The sequence below is a fragment of the Dipodomys spectabilis genome, unplaced genomic scaffold, assembly GCF_019054845.1.
Source record: "Dipodomys spectabilis isolate Male_0828 unplaced genomic scaffold, ASM1905484v1 ptg000096l, whole genome shotgun sequence".
Classification (NCBI taxonomy): domain Eukaryota; kingdom Metazoa; phylum Chordata; class Mammalia; order Rodentia; family Heteromyidae; genus Dipodomys; species Dipodomys spectabilis.
In genome coordinates this window covers 6,587,894-6,611,318 of record NW_024870773.1, presented here as the reverse complement: position 1 = coordinate 6,611,318, position 23,425 = coordinate 6,587,894, and the positions used below count along the sequence as shown (strand labels likewise).

The window sequence follows — 23,425 nt, the reverse complement described above, 5'->3', positions numbered from 1 at the left end:
TACAATTACATGAGCAAGGTAATAAGTACATTCCTTATCAAGCATTGTTGCCTCCTCCTCCCTTTGTTTTTCCCCTACCATCCCTGCCCTCCCAACTCCACAACTACACTCTCCCTCCCCCCACCCCTCTACAGCTCAGTCATCAAGAAAGCACTGTATTACCAAGGCCTGCGTCAGTATTATGCGCATTCAGGCCTAGGGATAAAGGTTCAGATTTGGGCCAATCAAATGTAGGTCTAGAAAGACTCCAAGAATCATGGACTCGGTCTCACTAGGAATAATGGACTCGGTTCACCAGGAATATTTGCTCTACAAGATGCTTCTAGAACTTGGCTCTGGGATGGTGGCTTTGGCTCCTCATCTACAAGAATGCCCCCACTTCTGTTTCATATATTGGATTTGCATGTTCCTTTTTCAAAAATATGGCAGTCATTTCCTTCAAGTGAATGTTAGAAATGGCTCAGGATGTAGCATGTTGCGTAGTCATAAGGACATCAACTCAAAAGGAACTTGGCAAGGAAAGTTGCGCCATCAGCCAAAAAATCTTGCAAGCAAGCATGCACAGAGAAATTCGGCTGCTCCCTAACAGAGCAGGCCCTGCCCCTCTGCTCGAATTGGCCACGTTCAGGTTCACAATCTGCTTGTGATTGGCTAGTTTGAGGAGGGTAGGATGTCTTAATTACTCATACCTTCTGCTACTTTCTTGAGCAACGGTGAAGTGTCTTGATTTCTCTTCCATTTTGGAATGATCAGTTACAACAAAGAAAAGTACATTTCAAAAATCCTACCTTACTTCAAAGCATTTCTTCTTTCCTTTTTGCTGATAATGTCTTAGCAGACAAGAGCCAAGACACCAGGCCAAAGCAGGAACTTTTAAACAATCCACTCTTAGAAAAGATGGCTTTTCTTACAATTGATCAAGTCTCCAGAAGAGACCTAGTACTTTGGCCATTCTTTCCATTAGAGATGTCAGATGCCAAAGCCATAGGTCAAAGTTTCAGCAGTAGGATAGCATTTTCTAGAGATCCAGATCATTAAAGAAAATCTAACTTGTACTTAGTAGAATCTTAATTGAAGATAACCACTTTCTTTCTTCACATCTTCTAATATCTAAAGACTGAAAGAAAAACTTAATCCAATAACAGAACTAGTTACTAAGCAAAAAATGCCCCAAAGAATATAAAGCTAGTGCTTATTACTATGCTTAGAATTTGAAGGCAGTGCGTTTTGTTTGTTTTTACTTAGTAAAAGGTTTGGGTTGTGTGATGGTGATATCACAAAAGAAAATACCGTTCCCAAGTTGCAAATTATATATTTTTATTATCCTGATAAATTATAATAATTTCTATAGTTTAAATATTGTGGTGAATACTTTTCTTGTGTGCCTGTTCTGGGACTTGAATTTAGGGCCTCGTGTTCTCATTCAGCTGTTTCTGCTCATGGTTGGCGATCTGCCATCTGAGATATGCCTCCCTGCTGATTAACTGGAGATAAGAGTCTCAAGGATTTGTCTGCATGCCTATGAACCAAGATCCTCAGCTCTCAGCATCCTGAGTAGCTAGGATTATGAGCTTGAACCAAGTACCTACTTTGAATATGACTTGTCTATTTTACTTTGGCTTGAACACATCTAAAGGCAGGCTATATTAGTTATACTCATAAAATACTTAGCTTGAAGCATCATTTTTCAAAAGCAAACTGAAGAATGTGCAGTTGCTAAATGAGGCAATTTGTTATACGTGACTACCATGTTATTGGCAAGTAAGTTCTTTTTTTTTTTTTGTCAGTCATGGGACCTGAACTCTGGGCCTGGGCGCAGTCCTTCAGCTCTTCAGTTCAAGGCTAGTGCTCTACCACTTGAGCCACAGCGCCACTTCCAGATTTTTCTGCTTATGTGGTGCTGAGGAATCGAACCCAGGGCCTCATGCATGCAAGGCAAGCACTCTACCACTGAGCCACCTTCCCAGCCCCCTTGCTAAGTAAGTTTTAAGTGGAAAATGTTTTTTCTAAGAATTAGTTTTAGGATAATTGATGTGCTTCCTTTCAGAACATTAAGGTCAGATGATTCGTGTAATAAAGCACTTGTAGTTTTCATCAGATGATTTTTGTGTAATATTCATAGTTTTGCTTGGGTTCAGGAGCTTCTGCTTCCTCAGAGACTGAGTTCACATTCTAAGTTCTTCTGCAGAGACAAGAGTTCATATTCTGATTGTATACAAGCTCCTAGCTGCTTAAAGGTCAACTTTGCCAAAATATTATACTTTCTGTCTAACAAAATTCATTTAAGTCTAACTTGTTTTGAAAAATAATATGCTGTGTAGCAACTGTCACAGTCATATTATAGTCTTCATTCATGTTGGTTACTGTTTATTGACAAATGGTTTCCCATTAAATGGATAAAATGCAATTTATTCATTCACTGGGGAGAGATTTTGGCTATCTATAGATTGATGGTTCTAAGTAAAATTGCTATGAACATCTTAAAGTTCAAGTGGCCATATGTTTTTTAAAAATCTATCTTGGGCATTTGTTGTTGTATGTTAACTATGTATTTAACTTTATAAGTCTGACACACTATTTTTCCAAAGTAATGGTAACCATTTTTAAAATTCCACCAGCAATTAGAAAAGTTATAGTTTCTCTACATCCTGATCAACACTTGTTATTACTGAAAGTAATTAAATTTCAGCTCTTCTATTGGGCGAGCAGTGATAGCACATTGTGGTTTTTGTTTTGCTAATGACTAGTGTTGCTCATTTTTCCACTTATTTATTTCTTATCCACATAGCTTACTTAGTACAGTGTCTTTAAATTTTGTCCAATTAAAAAATTGTATTACTGAGTTGTAAGAGTCCTTTATTACATTTTATGTATTAAAAACATACACATACTCTTTACAGCTTGAGATAAAATTCACATACCATGGTTACCCATTTAAAATGTATAATTACATGAATAAGTATATACAGAGTTGTGCAAATATCACAATCTGAAACATTTCTGTTACCCTCAAAGAAATCTTTACCTATTAGCAATTACTTTGCACTCTTTTCTGCCCCAGGTCCTAAACAGTCATTAATCAACTACTTTTATATATAGAATTTTTCATTTTGGGTACTTAGTATAAATGGAATCATAGAATACCTAGTCTTAGTACTGATTTATTTTACTTAATATTTTTCAAGGTTCATCTATGCTTGTTGCATGTATCAGAAGTTCTTTTTAAATGTTGCATATTATTCTATTGTATAATAACACATTTTGTTTACAATCAGCTGATGACAATTTGTTTCTATTTTTGGCTATTTATAAATAATGCTGTGATCATTCACGAATAGGTTCTTAAGTTTTAATTTATTTTGGCATATATATATATGCATGTTTTGCTAATGTTTTCTCCCAGTCTGTTCTTTGGTCTTTTCTTAACAATACTTTTTGAAGACAAAAATTTTTAAATTTTGATAAGATCCAATGTTCACAAAAAATTTTTTGTTTTCTTTTGGATGTTTTTTAATTTTACAAGCTTCATTCTTATATTTAGATTCACAATCCATTTTGAATCAACTACTGTAAGGGATGTAAAAATCAAGTTTATTCTCTTGCATAGCTAGTTATCAATGACATTTTCACAATCATCTCATTATTGTATTGTCTTGGCATCTTTGACAAAAATCAACTGACAATGTATATGTGAATTTTTTGGTTAATGTTTAGTTTTGTTGCCTTGATCAATATATATATATATATATTCATGTTCAAGTCATAGCATAATAAAACAAATTATTAAAATTCTAGAAACCCAATTGTCTAAGTACTACAAGTTTTTCAACATTGTTGCACTTACTGTAAGTCTTTTGCATTCCTATATAAATGCAGAATCAGTCTATCAATTTCTATAAATGTGTGGCTGAGATTGTGATTGAAATTGCCCTCAACCAATAGATTCAATTTGGGGTGGAACTCATCTTTGTGGTATAGTCTTCTTATCCATGAACATGGGACACCTCTGTTTTCTTTGCACCTTTCTTTCTGCAATGTTTTGTAATTATTAGAGCACAGGTATCCTCTATTTTGTTAAATTATCCCTAAATACTTGAAATTTTTATGGTATACATTTTTAGGTATAAGAATTTTAAGTATAAAACTACTGTTTAGTAAGATGATTGATTTTTGCATTTTGTGTCCTGTAACCTTCTTACCTGTTCTAGTTGCTCGCTCCAGCATTTGCTTTCTACAATTGTTTTCTGCCAATAAACATGCTGTCTGAATATGAAGTTATAGTTTTTTTTTACACTTATGTCTTTATTTTTGTCATGTTAGAAAAGCTAGGATGCTCAATACAATGTTTAGGGAAAGTGTGAGAACATACTTTGTTTCTCATTTTATGAAGCAAGTGCTTAATCTTCATGCTAAGTACAATGGTATCCGTTGGATTTTTGTAGTTGCTCTTTATTTAGGTGGAGATTATCTTTTATTCCTAGATTATGAATAACTTTTATAATGAATTTTTCAGGTGAGTCTTCTACACCTATTGAGATAATTGTATGCTTTTTTTTTTTTTTTTGGATCCGGTCGTGGGGCCTGAACTTTGGGCCTGGGCGCTGTCCCTCAGCTCTTCAGCTCAAGGCTAGCGCTCTACCACTTGAGCCACAGCGCCACTTCCGGCTTTTTTCTTTTTGCTTATGTGGTGCTGAGGAATCGAACCCAGGGCCTTGAGCATGCAAGGCAAGCGCTCTACCACTGAGCCACCTTCCCAGCCCTTGTATGCTTTTTTAAAAAACACTACAAATGTAGTGAATTACACTGATTGTTGGATGAATCTTGTATTCCTGGGGTAAATCCTACTTTATTATGATGCATTTTTCCTTTTGGTAAATTTGTCCAACTATCCTCATATTTTGCTAAAGATTTTAGATTGTATGCTAATGTGAGGTATTATTAGCATGTAGTTTTGTTTATTGAAATGACATTGCTGGTTTTGGTATCAGGTTAATCCTGGTTTCACAGACTGAGATGGAAAATGTTTTTCCTCTATTGTTTTGTAAATGAATTTATGTAGAATTGGTTCATTATACTGCAAAACAGTTGGTGGAATTCACTAGTGGAGCCATCTGGGCTAAAACATTTTTGTGGGAATTTTTTTAAACTAGAAATGTTACTTTCTTCGTTAATGGACTGTGTTATTTTTTTTTAAGAATGACCCAAGAAATGTATCATTTTCATCTAATTTATCCAATTTATTGGCATAAAGTCATTATTTCCTGATTATCCTTTTATTATAAGCTCTGTAAGGTTGTCTGTTTTCTTGATATTGGTAATTTGTGTGTCTTCTCCTTTTTTTCTCTTCAGTCTATTTGGCTAGATGTTTATCAGTTTTATTAATTTTTTCAAAGTCTAATTCTGACTTATTTCCTATGTAACTGCTTTTCTTTTCCCCTTATTGCTTTTCTCCTGCTTGCTTTGGTTTTAATTTTTTCTTGTTTTTTAAGGTGGAAGTTCAGATTTTCTTATATGCACTGCTTCAAAGGCCTGCCACAAATTCTGATATGTGGTTATTTAATCATATTTTAGAATCTTTTTCCCATCTATGGACTATTTAATGTGTTGTTTACTTTCCAATCGCTTAAGGGATCTTCTATGTATATGTATGTATATATGTGTATATATATATATGTTATTTATTTGTAGCTTATCTTTTGAGAATAAACACTTTATTTCAATTCTTACAAATTTGAATGTTCTCCATGAATTTTCCATATTTTGTTAGAAAAAGAATGTATATTCTAGCTGCTGTTGAGCAGAATGTGCTTTTCCCTTAGTAGAGCACAGGAGTTGTTTAGTCAAATACAAAATTAAAATAGCAATTGCCCTAATCTGTCCTTCCATTGATTTTAAGGGAGAAATCTAAGATTATATTTCCATGTTAATTTTTCAAAGTTGTTTTTAAGTTTGTAGCTAGATTTGAAAAAAAATCTCATGTTCCCACCTTCCACATGGTATGAAATGAATATTATCATACAGATATTTTCTATTCGTATTCTTTCAGTCTGGGCCTACATGTCCCATTTTGACATGAAATGGGATATAGGCTAATTAAATATATGGCTCCCGGAGTCAGACAGGCCTGTACTCAGATCTTCATTATGTATGTGTCCATGAGCACATGCATAGCTTCTCTTTGTATTTCTATTTTTATTTTTGTGAGAAAATAGTTTTGATAAAGATATCAAAACACCTCTGCATGACATGTGTATTAATAGCATGGCACTGGTACTATAATGTGATTTTAGGGAACTGTGGGAAGGATCTATACATATTTTTCATTGTAAAACTTCTGATAATACCTGAATTTCTTTATCAGTCATTGATCCATGTGTCAAACACTGTCCTCTGAGCTTTATTGAGTATAGTGTGGATACCTATGGAGAAGGGTTGCTTATTATTTCCTTATTCTATAATGAATTTGTTGATTGGATAACTGTTCTTAGTGACAAAAGAAATAAGGCAACCTGATGAAAATGGGCACCAGGAATCTGGGGCTCTAGAACAGAAAGTGCACAGGACTAGACCTATCATTCCTATTGGAGGTAGTCAGTTCCTCAAGTCTTGAATGCCTGTGCCATGTACATGAAGTGAAGCACCAGGAAGACACCTAGAGATTTAATTATAGGAAGGAAGAAACAATTTATGTGTATTATGTCTAATGTTTAAGAGATCCAGTTGAGAAAAATTATTATATTACTGGAATTATTCAACATAAACATTCTGGAATTAGAAATAGAACAAACAGTAAAATCACAGCTAAGCTCAGTAAACATGCAAACTATATTTTCATCCAACAAGTATTTGTTGTACCAACTAGTGGAAGGTACTCTATTGGATAATGGACACATGAAAGTGACCGTGATAGATACGGTTCCTGCTCCTAAAGCAAAGAAATACAAAAAACAGCACAAGAGATAGGATGAGAAAGGCACAAGGATTTGTGGGAGTACAGAACAAAGGCATCTAAACTCAGCATCCCTGAAGTGACCTAGAGGTAAGTAATCATGGGACCTGGGAGGGGTGCGGAGGAGGGGAAGATGAAGGTGCCAGGAAGAAAGAATGGCTCTACAGAGGACTTCAGCTCTAGAAACACGAGGCCATGAGAAAATTCCTAACTTAGTGGTGACCATCTGAAACATTCAGCATTACCCAAACTCAGCTTGAGATGAGTCAAGAGCAAGATGGTAATATAGTAATCCATTTCACAGTTTTTCAAAGAAAACCTTGATAATGATGAAAAGAATGACAGTAGGTCAGGCTTGTTGATGCATTTTATTGTGAGATGGGGGAGTCTGATAAAAAACTAGAAAATGACCATGGTGTAACAAGGAACTTAAAAATGAAGAGTCGGATTGGTAACTTACATACATGAATACAGGAACAAATTGGCACAAAATGTTAAACATTGTTCCCAACACTGTTTATATAAGGTAATCCTAATTTGGCTTGCTAAAGAAATGAGTTTTATGGTTAGGCTAATCTCTTAATAAAACAGCAGAGCATCATGCTATTAGTCACACAGTGAATTTCAAAATTTAAGAGTTTTATATTAAAAACGGGGTAAAGGTAAAATGACTTGATTGTTGTTGTAAAACTAATACATTCCCATTTAAATTCTGTTCTACAGTCCAAGGCAAGTATAAATGTTAACATAACACTGTTAAATCAAATCTCAATGCAAGAGAACCAATTGCATCTCTACTTTAAATCTTATCAACTTTCCAAATTTTCATACTAAAATATATTATTGTATTAATACAAACTACAGTATTATACACTACACTGTGTAATAAATAAAGAAATATAAAAATAAGACACATAAATATAAAAGTTTTCTAAAACTAAAAGTACATATGTCAGTAAGAAGGGTATTAATACTGCCAGGTTTGAAGACATACAGTACAAAAATGTTGCACAGATCTATAAACTAAAAGAAACAAAATAATACTGATAGGTAAAAATCAGCTAATGTTGTTAATAAATTGGGTCCATAATAACTAACATTTGGAAACAGTTATGAGCCAAATAACAATGGCATGTCCATGTCTGAAATGCAAGTACATGGATAAAGCAGATTAGAAAATTTCCCTTTTGTTTCTGTAGAGAAATTCTGAAAATCAATTATCAGAAAACGAATACTGAGGAATTGAAGGGTGATATGTCCCTGTGTTTCAGTTTCTCTGACAGAGTCAGTGGTTTTTAAGTTTTATTTGGGAATTTTGATACAATGAATAAATCAACAAATGCTAGTTATTGTAGGCCACACACTGAATGAAGGCGGGTTAGAGCCTTGAAAATACTGAGAAATGGCACTTACAGCACTCAGGTCTTGCTTAAGGCCAAAGGAGATACAAACCTTCATATCATATCCTTCATATTTGCTACCACATACTCAAACACAATCTTGAACACTGATTCTGACATCTCTGTTTGTCCTTGCCAGTATCAACACTGTTAGTCCCTGCAGTCAGAACTCAATGACCATCTTCTGAACTCCATTAAAATCACATGAGTAAGGAACTTCAGTTCTTCTATCGGCTGCTTCCTTAAGGCTGACAATATGCTCCACTATGACATCTAAATATTAGAAATTACTACCTTCTAGAATGGATTTATAAAAGGTAGTTTTCATGGTTTGGAATTGCATTATAGTTCTCTGTGAAGGGAATTTTGTAGTGCAGAAGTTCTCACATTTTAGAAACATAATAAAATACTGAAGCGGATTTAGCATATGCTTACCAATAAAAATTATAAAATTTCTCCCAATTGTACAGCTTAAGAATGAACCAACATAAGAGAAATAATACTGATAAAATGAAACAACGCTAGATGCTTATCTAATAATCATTTTCCTTTAACCTGTTCAATCTTTGCTTTCTGAGTCATCAAAGTTTCTAATCTGCTTCGTGTCACAAACTTCTTCCTAACTTTGAAAACTGCATGAAAAATTACTAGGTCTGAGGTTCAGGCACACCTGGATTTTTTTTTTTTTTTTGTATTTTGTATTTTTTCAGTTCTGACTTTACACAGTAGTGATAGGAATCACAGCATAGGGTACTGTGTTTCCATGAAAAGCATGGGTAATATAGAACAGACTTCATTACCAATTAGAATTTATTTTCCTTCTAGAAAACTATTAGGCTTCATTTGTTTTCTCTTCAGACACCTGCTCAGTACTCTTGCTTACTTTTTGTTCTAAGTTGCCGGCCTGGCTGACAGCTCCGTCATCCTTCATTGGCCCTTCAGTGTTTGCTTCTTTTCTTTCATTCTCTGCCTCTTCTACTTCTTCTTCTTCTTCCATTTCTTCCTCCTCCTCCTCCTCTTCTTCTTCATCCCCTTGTGGTTTTCCACATTCCTTTTCTTCCTGTAATTCTTCTATCTCTTTATCTTCCTCCTCTTCTTCCTCTTTTTCACTGTCTTCATCCTCTTCCCTTGTCAAACTCTCTCTCTCATCTGAGTCACCCTGTGAGGGAGATGCTCTGGCACCAGCATGCTCATTCATCAGAACTTCTGGCCCTGCCTCTTCCTGCTCTGTGCTGTCGCGTTCTTCTGCTTCTCTCTTGCAATAGGAGTAGCGGTGATTCATGTGCTGAGAATAAGATCCCGAGTGTGAGAAGCGCTTTCCACACTTGTCACATTGGTAGGGCTTTTCTCCTGAATGCAATCGCATGTGTTCAATCAAGTGATGCTTGTGTTTAAATGCTTTTTTACAGATTCCACACTCATGAGGTCTTTTACCTGCAAGACAAGAACAGCTATGAACCAAAAGTGCTGCTAGATGAATACAGTTCTTATAAGTGTCAGGAACAATTTAGGTTGGGGAAAGGGTGGGGTTACAATTCCATGTTTAAAAAACTTCCAGTAAGGAGCCAGGTTCTGGTGGCTCACACGTGTAATCCTACCTATTTAGGAGGCTGAAGATCGCCATTCAAAGCTAGCCCGGGCAAGAATGTCCGCGAGACTCGTATCTCCAATTAACCACCAGAAAACTGGAAGAGGTGGTGTGACTCAACTGGTAGGGTGCTGGCCTTGAACTGAAGAGCTGAGGGACAGTGCCCAAGCCCAGAGTTCAAGACCCACGACCGACAAAAACAAAAAAAACTACCAGTAAGGAAATGGAAGGACTTGAAAAAAATCATACTAAGTGAGGTAAGCCAGACTAAAGAAACATAGGTCTCGTGCTTTCCCTTATTTTTAATTAATAGTATACGTCCAGGAGAATCTTAGCAGATAATAGTTTAATAGCTACATACATATGACCATATAAGATGTTGCTAAGCAAAATGAACTCCAAGACATGGACACTAGAGGTTTTTCTTTATTGTTGTTTTTTTTAATGTATTATGTGATTTCTTTTTTCCTTTGTGTTTTTCCCCCTATGGTTTATCCCCTGTTGTCACTGCATTTGATTTTGGTATCCACCCTGGGTATTGTGTATATGTTTATCTGAATTAGGGAAGGGAAGGGGAACAACAAAATGGTGAGACAAAGGACAAGGGGGAGCCAATGCAACAGTGATACAAGACAATATGCTGGAAATGATCTGTACAATTTCAGGGGGTAGAAGGGGAAGGGAAAATGGGAGAAAAATGAGGCGGGGGTAATAAGGTCAACAAGATTTTACTCACTAACTTACTTATGTAACTGTAACCCCTATGTACATCACCTTGACAATAAAATTAAAATAAAAAAAATTTCAGATCTTAAATTCTCTGTTCTGTGATATAATAGTATGATCTCTTGTTTATATATAAAAATTCAGTGTTACATACTTTGTAGATGAAAAAGTCAGTGGGACTTACATAAGATAGAAGTGCTAAAAATAGAAGCATCATGACTCTGATGAGAGTAGACAGTCAGTCCAGAGACAGCAAGGAGGGATAGATGTGCTTCTCAACTTAAAAAATATTGACCTATTTTAGGATCCTTTAAATTCCAAACTCACATACACAGAGTCTATGTACTGAGGTTCTTAAGGTTTACAAAGGTTAACAAAATGCTTTACTCAAAACCCAACAAACAAGCTTTCCTCTTGAAGGTAATCTTGACCCACTGAGAATATACAAGCTCAAGAAATGCAGCTTCTCACAGAACTGACAATAGCTGGGTCATAATCAGGTTGGTGCTATTCTAATTTCAATGTGAGCAACAAGTGAACATTAAAAATACAGCAATGATTTTAAAAGTTTTCTTGTTTTTTTTTTCATTGTGAATCCTAGTTTATTTCTTTTTTTTAAATTAAATTAAATTTTTTTTGTGAACATACTGTACAGAGGGGAAGTTTTCTTGTTAAAGATAGGATGTTCTCATATGTATTTTAAATTCTGGCATTTGTTAACATTTAATTCTTGCCCTGAGAAGAAGGAAAATTTTAGTTTTTCTTGGTGAAAATAACTAGAGAAATATGTTTGGAGAGACATGGCCCTCTCTTACGTACTGGCATTTGAACTCAGGCCTTTATGCTTGCCAGGCCAAGTGCTCTACCACTTGAGCTGTGCTACCAGACATTTTTTGCTTAAGCTATTTTTTTGGGGGGGGTCCGGTTGTGGGGCCTGAACTCTGTGCCTGGGCACTGTCCCTCAGCTCTTCAGCTCAAGGCTAGCAAACTACCACTTGAGCCACAGCGCCACTTCCGGCTTTTTTTTTCTTTTTGCTTATGTGGTGCTGAGGAATTGAACCCAGGGCCTCAGGCATGCAAGGCAAGCACCCTACCACTGAGCCACCTTCCCAGCCCTAAGCTATTTTTTTTTTTAACAGGGTCTTGTGTTTTTACCTAGACAAGCAGTCTATACAGCAATCCTCCTGTTTATGACTCCTGCATTATTAGGATGATATGCATGAGCTACCAATGGGGTGAGACAAGGTCATGTTAACTTTTTTTGCCTGGGTTGGCCTCAAATCACACTCCTCCCAACCACCACCTTTTGAGTAGCTGGAATTACATGCATGAACCACTACACTCGGTCTATAATATTCTTTTTAACTTCAAGAATTACTGAAGTGTTAGTGGAAAGTACCTTTGAATCTGTAGATTGTAAAAGGGGAAACAATTCTCTATGTTTTTTCTCATAAGAGTAAATGCTTTAACATAGCTGATAAGGATATAAAATATGTACGCATACTGTAGCCAAAATGGCTGGTAAAGGTGATGGAAGATGAGGTAGGAGGTTGAAGAGCTTATGATAAAACCAGACACTTCTATGGCAAACCTCTATTAGAGAGAAATGGTATGTGGCAGGCAGTTTTGATTGGCTAGAAGGAGTCTACTGTAAAATTATCAGAAATTCTCTGGGTTGAGCAGAAGCTGACTTAAGTTAGAAATAAACCATGCTGGAAGTATTTAGGCCACAGGGATCTGCAAACACTACTTTTGTATCGGGGCTTCCCCACTCTTCAGAGAACCAGTTATTAAAATTTACTAGCACTCTGCTGGATAGTTGGAATCAGCCCAGAAGTTGGCAGTGTTTTCAGTAAAAGCCAGTAGTAAATATTTTAGACTTTACTGGCCAAACAGTCCTTGCTACAGACACTCCAATCTGTCTTTCTGGAAGAGCAGGAAAGTGGCTATGGCTGATAGGCAAACAAATGGGTGCACTGAACCTTTATAGGGATTTGGGAATTTGATTTTTAAATAATTTCACACCATAATTACTCTTTTTCAATAATTAAAAAAGTAAAAAAATTCTTAAATTTGGGAGCTGGTGGCTCATACCTGTAATCTAATTATTCAGAAGGCTGATATCAGAGGATTGAAGTTCAAAGCCAGCCAGGTTGGAGGCATGGTTCAGATGGCAGAGTTGCAGCAAACAAGCCAAGCAAGCAGAAGGCCGTAAGTTCAAACCCAGGTACCAGCAAAAAGACATTCTTAGCTCACAAACCATAGAAAAACAGGTCTAGCCCCATATTTGGCCAGTTTTCCCAGTTCCTGAGTTGACCTAAGGAGTGTATATTTTGTTGAAGATTATACAGAGCAACCTTAGAATCATCCAGTTTAACCTCTAAGGTAGAAATTCTTTATAAAACACAAATACCTTTCTGATCTTTGAGTGAAAAGGATCCAAGGCTTGCCAGAATAATGGGCAAGTCCTAAATGCCTAAGCATCCTAAGATGCAGACAGGTCATGTCTCCCCGTACCTTTATCCTTCTGGGCTCATATTTTACTGACAGATGCTATGTTTGATCAGTATAGCATACACTTGCAGCCAGTGAATGTGGACAGAGTAAATGCCATGTCAGCTTAAAGGAATTAAGTCATTATTGGAATAAATCAAAACAACACAAAAACAAAGGAACTACTAGGTCCACAAAGAAGACAGGTAGTAATATCAGGATTTGAGATGTAGAAAACAACATGGTGTTTTTTTCAGTATGTCATATAACAAGTAATTTTGTAGAAGATGTTGTGTTTATTGACATACCTGTGTGTTCATATTTGTGTCTCAATAATGAGCTACTCTTCTGAAATATCTTATCACACAAGTCACATGCATACATTCCATTTTCTGTCTTCCTCATTTTCTTTTTGGGAGGTGTAGAATCAGAATCATTTTGATCCTCCACATTTGATACTCCTTCTGAGCTAGTGTCTTGCCTTTCATCCTAAGAGAAAAAACAGAAGATTTAATTTCAAATTAAAAGATAAACCAGAGATGCAAACAAAGCATAGGTTTCAGCACTACCTCGATATGTACTCTCGGATAGTGGACCCCAGCAAGCCTTGCGCTCACTACTGCCGATGGGCATGGCTGGGTCACAGCTATGGACTGATACACACAGAAGAGAGGCTGCAGAGTATATAGCCAAAACTGTATTAAAAAACATATACTCCTTTGGAGTGAAAAGAGAAAAAACCAAAAGAGAGAATGCAAATTGTTGTGGCAATAAAATTTAATTGGTTTTGAGTTATGATTTTATGTATCATTTGCAGACAGTTTTACCAAATTTTTAGTGGTATCATTTATTTTCATTTAAAAAATTCTTGGTTTCCCTACATAAAAACTGTGATTCAGTGTTTAAAAGTATATTTAAATTGTACCCTTTAGAACTCTGGAGGATTTTGAAGCACTCTCTGGTCCCCTGGACAAAAAGGTTGGGACTCCACTTTCTAATGGAGAAGCATGGAAGAGCAGTATTTTTAAGGAAAAGCAGTTTCTAGTCCAAAAGGAATCTTTAGAATTACAGTAGAGTAAAAATATTCAAGCAGTCTTAGGGAGAAAATATGGGCAGAAGACCCTCTTGGGGATAGAATACTCCCGCAGGGAGCCCGTTACAAAATTAGGTCAGGTAAGATTGTTCCTGTCTCTTGCCTATAAACTAAATATTTCCTAAAAGTACAAAGAAGCGTTCCACATTTCTTGTGCTTTTTTTTTTTTTTTTTTTTGTCGGTCCTGGGGTTTGAACTCTGGGCCTTGGCTCTGTCCTTGGGCTCTTCAGCTCAAGGCGAGAGGCTTTCAGCCTCCTGAGTAGCTAGGATTACAGGCATAAGCCACCGGTGTCCAGTCTTCTTGTGCCTTCTTAAGGCAAAAGAAACACAGACATTTGTCTGGATCATTGTCAGCTACCCACCTATGCCAAAATAACCACTACTATTTGCTCTAGTCACATGATTATGTAAAATGTTAAAAGCAGCTCCCCCCCCCTTTTTTTCCTTTCTTTGGTTGTGGGGCCTGAACTCTGAGCTTGGGCGCTGTTCCTGAGCTCTTCAGTTCAAGGCCAGTGCTCTACCGCTTGAGCTACAGCGCCACTTCCGGCTAAAAGCAGCCCACTCTTGTATTCAAAGATGTGTAAACTATTTCATGTACAAAAATATAGATAAATTCACTAGATCTGTGAAATATTTTTCAAGAGTGGTTACAATTTTAGGAAACACAGTAAAAATATTTAAGGGAAACCCAAAGCAGCAAATATATATTTAAGTATTTAAAAATATTAGACTGTACCAACTTGCTGCCAATATTTGCATTAAAGATCAAATAGTGATCGCTGGTGTCCACTTGATTCAAAAAAATGGGAAGGCTAGGGACATGTAAAAATCTTGGACAATGAGATATATAACAGTCACACAACACAGCTCTATCTAAAACTGGCATGGAGTTTTTATATGGCAAGTTAAAGAGAAAAATGCATACAGATTCATGATCACAATTCTTTGTATATTATCATGTCTCATTATTATCACTGTTCATAAACTATCAGCCAATTTACTAGATGAGTTATCTGTATACTTCCTGTTTGCCTCATTAAAGCTATTTATAATGAAAGGTGTTGTTAAAAGGTTTAGCTAAGTCTGCCTAATGTAAACTTGTGAACATATTTACTAATGATAACAATGAGGCAGAAACTATTAATTTTGATATTTAACTATAAAAAGAAACAAAGAGTATTACATTTGTTCTTTACAGCCTTAAGTAGGCTTCTAGCTGAGATGTCATTTTTCATAATAGAGTAATACTTTTAAATTTAGGTGATACCTTAAGACAGTGAAGACATGCCACAAAAGTTGAAGCAAACATGGATCAATTCTCATGTGTGTCACTACTGGGCCATGAACTCAAGCCCTTGCTTTCAATAGGCTTTTTATACCATTGTTGGGGCTCTATCACTTCAACCACATCTCCAGTTCCAGTGTTTTACTGGTTAAGTGGAAATAAGAGAGCCTTATTTGTCTGCTCAGGCTGGCTCCAAAGTGAGATCCTTAGATCTCAGCCTCTTGAGTAACTAGGATTAGAACGGTATGAGACACCAATTCCTGGATTGATCCATTTATTCTTTGGTAGTTACCTAGGTTTAAACTCAGGGGTTCTCCCTTGCTAGGCATGTGCTCTACCATTCAAGCCCCTTTCCTCTGGTCACTTTTGAGATAGGCCTCACTTTTTGTCTGGGCTGGCCTAGACTATGATCCCTTTAGTCTCAGCCTCCAGAATAGGGAGGATTACAGATACCACTGATACCCAGCTCATTTTTTTTTCCAGTCCTAGGGCTTGAACTCAGGACCTGGGTGCTATTATCCCTGAGCCTCATTTTGCTCTATCACTTGAGCCACAGCACTTTTTTTTTCTGAGTAATTTGTTGGAGATAAAAGTCAAACAGACATTTCTGTCTTGCTGCCTTCGAACTGCAGTCCTCAGATCTCAGCCTCCTGAGTAGCTAGGATTACAGTTGTAAGCCACCAGTACCTGGCTTTTTTTTTTTTTTTTGGGGTCAGTCATGGGGCTTGACCTCTGGGCCTGGGCGCTATCCCTGAGCGCTTCAGGTAAAGGTAGCACTCTACCACTTCCAGTTTTCTGGTGGTTTATTTAAGAATCTCATGTACTTTCCTGCCCGGGCTGGCTTTGAACTGCAATCATCAGATCTCAGCCTCCTGAGTAGCTAGGATTACAGGTATGAGCCACTGGCACCCAGCTTCATTTTTGTTTTAAATGTAAGTATGGAACAACCAAATTGATTCTAGAGTGATTGGATTCTTTTTCAACCTAGCACTAACTAACCAGGTTCAGGATGGCTGTTATTTGTTTATTTACCTGATTTCCATTTGGCTGGATCACTTTCAGGGGTGGTTCCTGGATTGCAGGGCTGACTGTAGTTGAGTATGTGTATGCAACCTGTGGAATTAGAATAGTCTGCTTATTGGCAGCGAGTGCTCGTAAGCATGGAACACTGTTCTGGTCAGTAATGGCCACAATTGTGGGTAACTGGGCAGTGACTGTAGGTATAGCAATATTTATGGGGTTGGCACTTGGGATTACATTTACAACTGGTTCTGAGTCTGTAACACAATTGTCCTTTTGTGGCTCCTTTTTTGCACAAGACAAGTTCAAGGGTTCTTCTTGGACAGAATAAACACTGTTCTGGTAAACACTAGTGATAGTTGACCTTTCCAATAACTCTCCCTGCTGCTTTGGTAGTGAAAGATCAAGAGGTTCTACTTGTGGCTCTTCCTGTGCACCTTCTGCTGGGTACATGTAACCCTGTGTGTTTCTGGCTGAGGAGAGGTTTAAAGGTGATGGGGATGGTGTACTACTTCTGGAACCATTGACTGTTGATCCCACTGGTAAACCTGGAGAATTAGACATTTTCAGAGGACTTTGTAGACTTATTGTGCTGTCCTGGGGTTCATCTGCATTTGTAGATTGGTGCTGTTCATCATTTTTTGCAGGTATATTTACTTTGCCTGGTTCCGGGGAAGATGGTTCAGAAGATTGCACTGAAATCTGTCCAGCTTGCATCTTTTCAAACCACTTTTTTACTACGTCCAGTGGTAAGTTTACCGAATCAGCGATTTTTGAGAGCTCTTCTGCACTTGGTTGTGCGTTCAGAGCATAGTAGGCTTTCAGGAGAGACAAGAGATTCTTTAAAGGAGGCTGACTGGGAGACAAATTGCCATCTCCAGTACCCGATGAAACAGAGGACTCGGGCTTCTCAACTTCTGGGGCTGGGAGTGGAGGAGGCTGAGCAGGCTGCTTTAGGTCATAGTGCTTTAACTCTGGAAGTGCATTGAGGTCACCTGGACAATCATCGCATAGAAGGCAAGTGCTATCATTCACTCCCCCTTCAAAGCTTTTGTCTTTCTCAGTTTTAACAGTAAGATCTTCTGGTAACTTTTCACTTTTGCAGCTGTTTGCGGGAACTGGATTTTCTTTTTTTAAATTTTGGGGAACAACTTGAAGTTGGCTAGGCTGCTCAAGACTGTAGTTGATGATAATTTTGGTTGTTCCATCTTGATCAACTAAAGGAAGACTGATGGCTGAAATAACAGAATGGCCGCCTGGTTGTATGGATGAAGCATTGATTGTTTCTTGTTCTTTGGATGCAAGATTGGCTTGATTATTCTCCAAAACTTGCCTTATTACATTACCATCTACTGCCACTTTAAGTACATTCTGAATATCACTTAAATTGATACTTATGGGAGATACCAAGCCAACTGTTGGCAGAACAACAGCTTGCACCACACCCTGAGGAGAACTGGTCGCCTGCAATGGGCCACCACCACTAAAAACCCCATTTTGTATAGGGGTTGAACAGTTGATTCCTGAAGCAACCACAATGGGTTTGAATTCATAATCCACAGGCTCAGTTTTAATTTGGTTTACAGAGAGTTGTTCTTGAAGGGGCTTATTCTCTATCTTTTGCCGTATCTGTGGTCGTGTGGGACTGCCTGGTGATGCTGAAAGAGATGGTGAGGAACACTGAGACGTCTTGAGTCCTGTTCTTGGTCGTCCATTCACAGGCATCAAGCTGATACATTTCTTACTGCTTATATGTGAACTATAGGAACCAGAATGGGAAAAACGTTTCTTGCAGTTTGGGCATTCATATGGCTTCTCTCCTAAACAAAAAATTACAGACTGTAATTTCCAAAAAATAAGCAGTATCATTTTAAAAAAGCAGGATTAACAAATATACCTGTGATATATCATTTGTAATCATTATTTTAGTTCAAAGACCACATACATTTTATAAACACTAGAAAACCTTAGCCTGAACTATGCATGCTAACCAATCAAGGAATCTTCTCAGCATATGTGAACACCATTTCTGCTAATCTTTGTAACTAATTAGCTAATTTTTCTCAAAAAAATAATTAACCCAACTCTTTCAATTAGCTTTTCTTATCCTGTTTTACACACCTATATCATTTACATATTTTACTCTATTCAATCAACTGCAGGAGAAAAACTATGTTAGAAGAAAGGAAAAAAGATCTCTCTTAAAGGAAGGAAATACTTAATATAAGGCGTTGCTATAATCATTGATTTATTAAATTGGAATGTATATTATCCCTAAGGATACAAGTTCTTGTAGATTTGCAAATCATCTTGAAGATTTTATTTTTATATTAAAACGTATTATATTCTTGATAAAATACAAAGTCTGTGTGAACTGGCAGGAGACACAATACAAGGGATTATGGAGGCCTCTGTTAAACTGTTCTCCAGACTTCCCAGGAACACAAAGCATTTATTCTCATCAGCCATTGGAGAGATGTTGACCGAAAAATTTGGAGAAGAATTGAACTGAATACAATATTGTCATAAAGTCTAATTTATGGTTAGAGTTCATGAATTTATATTCAATATGTTACAAACTATTAGCCCCAGTAAGGTCTGAACCTGTGGGTCCCATTGGTCATTTAACTCATGCATTTGTCTCACTTCAGGTTTTAAAGATCCCATCTTTGAACCTTTATTAGATGAATGAACCTTTATTAGATTATCATATTTCATAACTAATTATGAAATATGATATCAATTTGTTTACTCAGCATTATAATAAAGCTCTTTTTCTCCTTTTTTTTTGTTTTTGTTTTTGTTTGACGTGGGGCTTGAACTCTGGGCCCCAGGCACTGTCCCTGCGCTCTTCAGCTCAAGGCAAGCCCTCTACCACTTAAGCCACAGTGCCACTTCCGGTTTTCCAGTGGTTTATTGGAGATAAGAGTCTCACAGATGTTCCTGCCTGGGCTGGCTTTGAACTGCAATCCTCAGATCTCAGCCTCCTGAGTAGCTAGGATTACAGGCTTGAGCCACAGGCGCCCGGATCTCCTTTATTTTTAAAAATGAAAACAGCAAGGAAGTCAATGTAAGCTTTGCTAATTATACAACATCAATGCTGCAAATTTAAAAAAAATGAGTAATTTCTTTTTTGAAATATAGTTGCAGATTATATTTTATCTTTACAAACAGGGAGATGATAAAGACTAGTGGCTTTGAAATAAAGATGACACTAGCACTAGTTTAGTGACTTTGGACAAGTGAATTGAGCTCTTTGAGCCTCCATATTCTACCTCAGGTTTTCTGAGGACTCTAAAGGTAATATAAATGTATGTTAATAACTAGTAAGTGGCTGAGTTTTCAATACATATTAATTAAGTTACTCTTCTTGCTCAAAATTATCTTGGTATTTTGTCACTGTGAGAAAGAAAGTCTACAGAATAATTATTCTAAAGCCAAAGTTACTATATTGGAAAACCCTTTGTTCCCAACATCATAGCTTTATGGTGCATTTCTTAAGCACATAATTTAATTTACCTTTGCTAAAGTTCTCAGTAGTTTAGCCTGGAAGTTACTCCAATAAGCTCCACTACTCAGTTAAATGTACCATAAATACTGGATTTTTTTTTTGTAACAGCAGAGGTATTTGGTTAACATCTAAAGTAAAAATTTCCAGGCTAAAACCACTAAAGCCATGGAAAAATAAAACATTATTCTCTGGGGAAGAGCTGTGCAGGTGTTCTGTCTCACTCCTAGTGCAGATTTGGGGGTATATAACTCAGCTTGCCATTGCTTAGCTTCTACACAGGGTGCAAATACCTATTAATGCACACAATTCTGCATAGGGTTCATCATTAAAATTCACATTTTAGTAACATACAATTATTTTAATATTATAAAACATAATAGAGCAATAATCCAGGTAATTTTAGAGAGCAAAATTCTGGTTCTTGATCTTCAAATCCTTTTAAAAATCCATCTGAGAAAAAAAACATTATAGAAGTTGCCAGAAGGATTTGCAGTTCATTGCTTTCCTAGCATGAAAAGCATGCTGATGATGCTTTCTAAATTCCCTGTGGTGAGAAACAACCATTTTTATTTAAATTTCCCATCTACTGTTGATTGATATTTGTAAAATGTAGTGAAAATGGCTCAGCAATATCTTGGTATAATAGTTTTTAAATCCTCACTTTTCAATTTCTGCATTAAGTCTTCAAGAACCAGTAATGCATGGTTTGTAGCCTGGCACCAGTCCTGCGATGACACTTGAAGGAGCCTGATCCAAAAATCTCTTGGATTAAACCAGACTATAAGGGAGAAGTATACTTGGACTATAACCAAGAAGTCACCCTGAAGAAATGCTTTATAAAAAATTGTGCTTTGGTGAAATATCATTGGCTTCTTTTGAAGAACCTGCTTTTAAAAAGACCCTATCAAATTCTCTCTGCTGTATTATTTTAAGGATATTTCTAGGGAGGACTTAATTTTCTATTTTTCTCTTTATAATGTTCCTAGGAGCAACTTTTTGTGGTCTTTAAACTTTTTCCTTATATAATTCTTCATTATAATTATTTGCTATATTAAAAGTATAGCAGACTTATATTGGCTACCTATATTTTTGTAGTTCTGGGATTTGAAGTCAGGGTCTCTCACTTGCTAGACAGGTGCTGAACCACTTGAGCCATGCCTCCCATACTTTTGCTTTGTCTTTCAGATAGGTTGTCACACTTTTACCTCTTCTAGCTTTCGATCAGCATCTTCCTATACCTCCACCTCACAAATAGCTATGGATCAAGAGTTGGCTTGTTTTTAAGAAAGAGTGTAGCTAGGATTGTAGGGATAAGCCACCACACATTTGCAGCAGATAAATTTTAAAACTAAGACAGGTATAAATACCTAAAAATGGATTGCTCAGAATACAACTGGTAGTTCTATGTTCCAAAAAGGAGTCTAAATTCGCATTCATTTTAGAGCAGTTGTCTATTGTCATCACATGTGAAGCTGTTGATCACAGAATTGACTTACTGATTTAATCAGATCTTAGATAACAATGTAGGATTTTGAAATTACATTTAAAATCTTATTTCTAGACCCATATCCTATGCTTCCCAACTTTTTGTATAAAACAATCTGATAAATCTTCCTATACAACTATATGGATCCTACTCTGAGCTTTTCTTCCCTTTTTTTTTTCTACACTAATTTAAAACTCTGTTGAATTGAATCATCTATAGTATGAAAGTGCATTATTTCCAGGATTGGTGATACATGCCTGTAATCCCAGCTACTTAAGAGGTTGGTTTCAGGAGGATTGAAAGTTCAAGGCGAGCCTAAGCAAAGGCCTAAACACTGCCTACCCTTCAAAAGCAGGTCATTGAAACTATATTATTATTGGTGAACACTGTTTCACAGCAGACAAGGTACTGCAGTAAGCGGCAAAAGCTAATCTCTACTTTTTAGAAACATTTATCAAAAATGTGAATATAAATACTTTTTTCCATAAGAATCTTGGTGCAAACACCTGCAAGTGACAATATGAGTGATAGTGAACCCAGGGATATAACTTCAATGATCAATACAGAAAGATTCCACAATGTCATGGTTATCACCAATCACTACCCTCAAAGCCACCCAACTGTACTTTCTGTAGGGAAATGTTTGTGAAATGTAAATTAAAATTATTTAAATAAAAAACAACATATTACGTGTATGTGTACGTGTGTGTGTGTGTGTGTGCGGGCGCGCGTGCGCGTGCGTGTGTGAGATTAGAGTTTTATGGACATTTCTGTCCAGGTTGGCTTTGATTTTGATCATCAGATATAATCCTCTTGGGTAGCTATGACTACAGGCATGAGCCACTCATGCCCAACTTCTTTCAATAGATCCCAAAAGATGAGTTTTAGCTCCTATAAAAATCCTATTTTTGGAAGATGGCTTTTACTGAGACAGATTGTTACACTCAATGTAGTTGTAAACAAAATGTATCTAATATGATCCAAAGAGAAAATTATAACCAAAAAAAATCTCAGCATATTACTACTATTAATTTTTTCCATATGTATGTATGTATGTATGTATGTATGTATGTGTGTGCATGCACACACACGTGTGCACACATGCATGCATGGGTGTGTATATATATGACATTTGTAAGTAACTAAAGCTGTGCTCACTAAGGAGAAAAAAAACAACATATCAAAATAATGAGAAGAGATTTCATGTTATAATGTGAGATGCTAAGTTTTCTTGTAGCTTATAGATAGATTTTGTTTAGGTAGAATCTGGAAAGATATGAAAATACCAGCTCTCAGTGTTAATCATAAGTACCTATTTTCATCAAATATGATTCCCTTTGTAGTAATGGTTTATAAGCAATGGTGTAGGTAAAGTAAAAGGTGACCATGATGGGGAATTCTCTTTTCTCCAAGTTCTCATCAATGTTTTAGTTCTTTCCTGTGGTGCCTTCATTCACTGGCTACATAGAACCTTTCTGTGATTTTCTTACTGAGTTTCCATTTCTGATTTTCTCATGTAAAGGCTGCATCCACCTTCTTACCTCCTTTTTCAAATATCATCTCTACCCAAAAGAGGCAATGAAATTAACATTCAGCAGAAAGCTTACGTGGTTTTAGGACATATTTGTTAAAACATGCTTTATCATCTGCTTTATCGTCTTCTGATTAAGAAATTTGGAGTATGTCATATTATATTAATTTGATATACTTCAGCTAAAGGTAAAGGTGTTAATACAATACTATTTATAAACTCCATAGTAGTCTTAATCCCCAAAGTAAAGCAAGTAATTATTAATTATATATGTGCCTCATATTATGGTAGATCTATTACCACAGGTGCTTTATCATGCAGGATGCAGAAAGAAAGCAAATAC

General features: G+C 36.5%; 1 protein-coding gene across 6 annotated transcripts in view; it reads right to left on the bottom strand.

Annotated features, from left to right (window-relative positions):
• Nucleotides 1-7,298: 7,298 nt before the first annotated feature.
• Nucleotides 7,299-23,425, bottom strand: part of Zeb1 (zinc finger E-box binding homeobox 1) — a 158,731-nt gene continuing 142,604 nt past the window's right edge. For all 6 annotated transcript variants that reach the window (XM_042685951.1, XM_042685952.1, XM_042685953.1 and 3 more), the window contains 3 exons: nt 16,567-18,374; nt 13,465-13,645; nt 7,299-9,783 (listed from right to left, as the gene is read on the bottom strand). In XM_042685951.1, the coding sequence (XP_042541885.1) occupies nt 9,182-9,783; nt 13,465-13,645; nt 16,567-18,374 (2,591 nt within the window). In that variant the 3' untranslated portion in view covers nt 7,299-9,181. The remainder of the gene's footprint in view (nt 9,784-13,464; nt 13,646-16,566; nt 18,375-23,425) is intronic.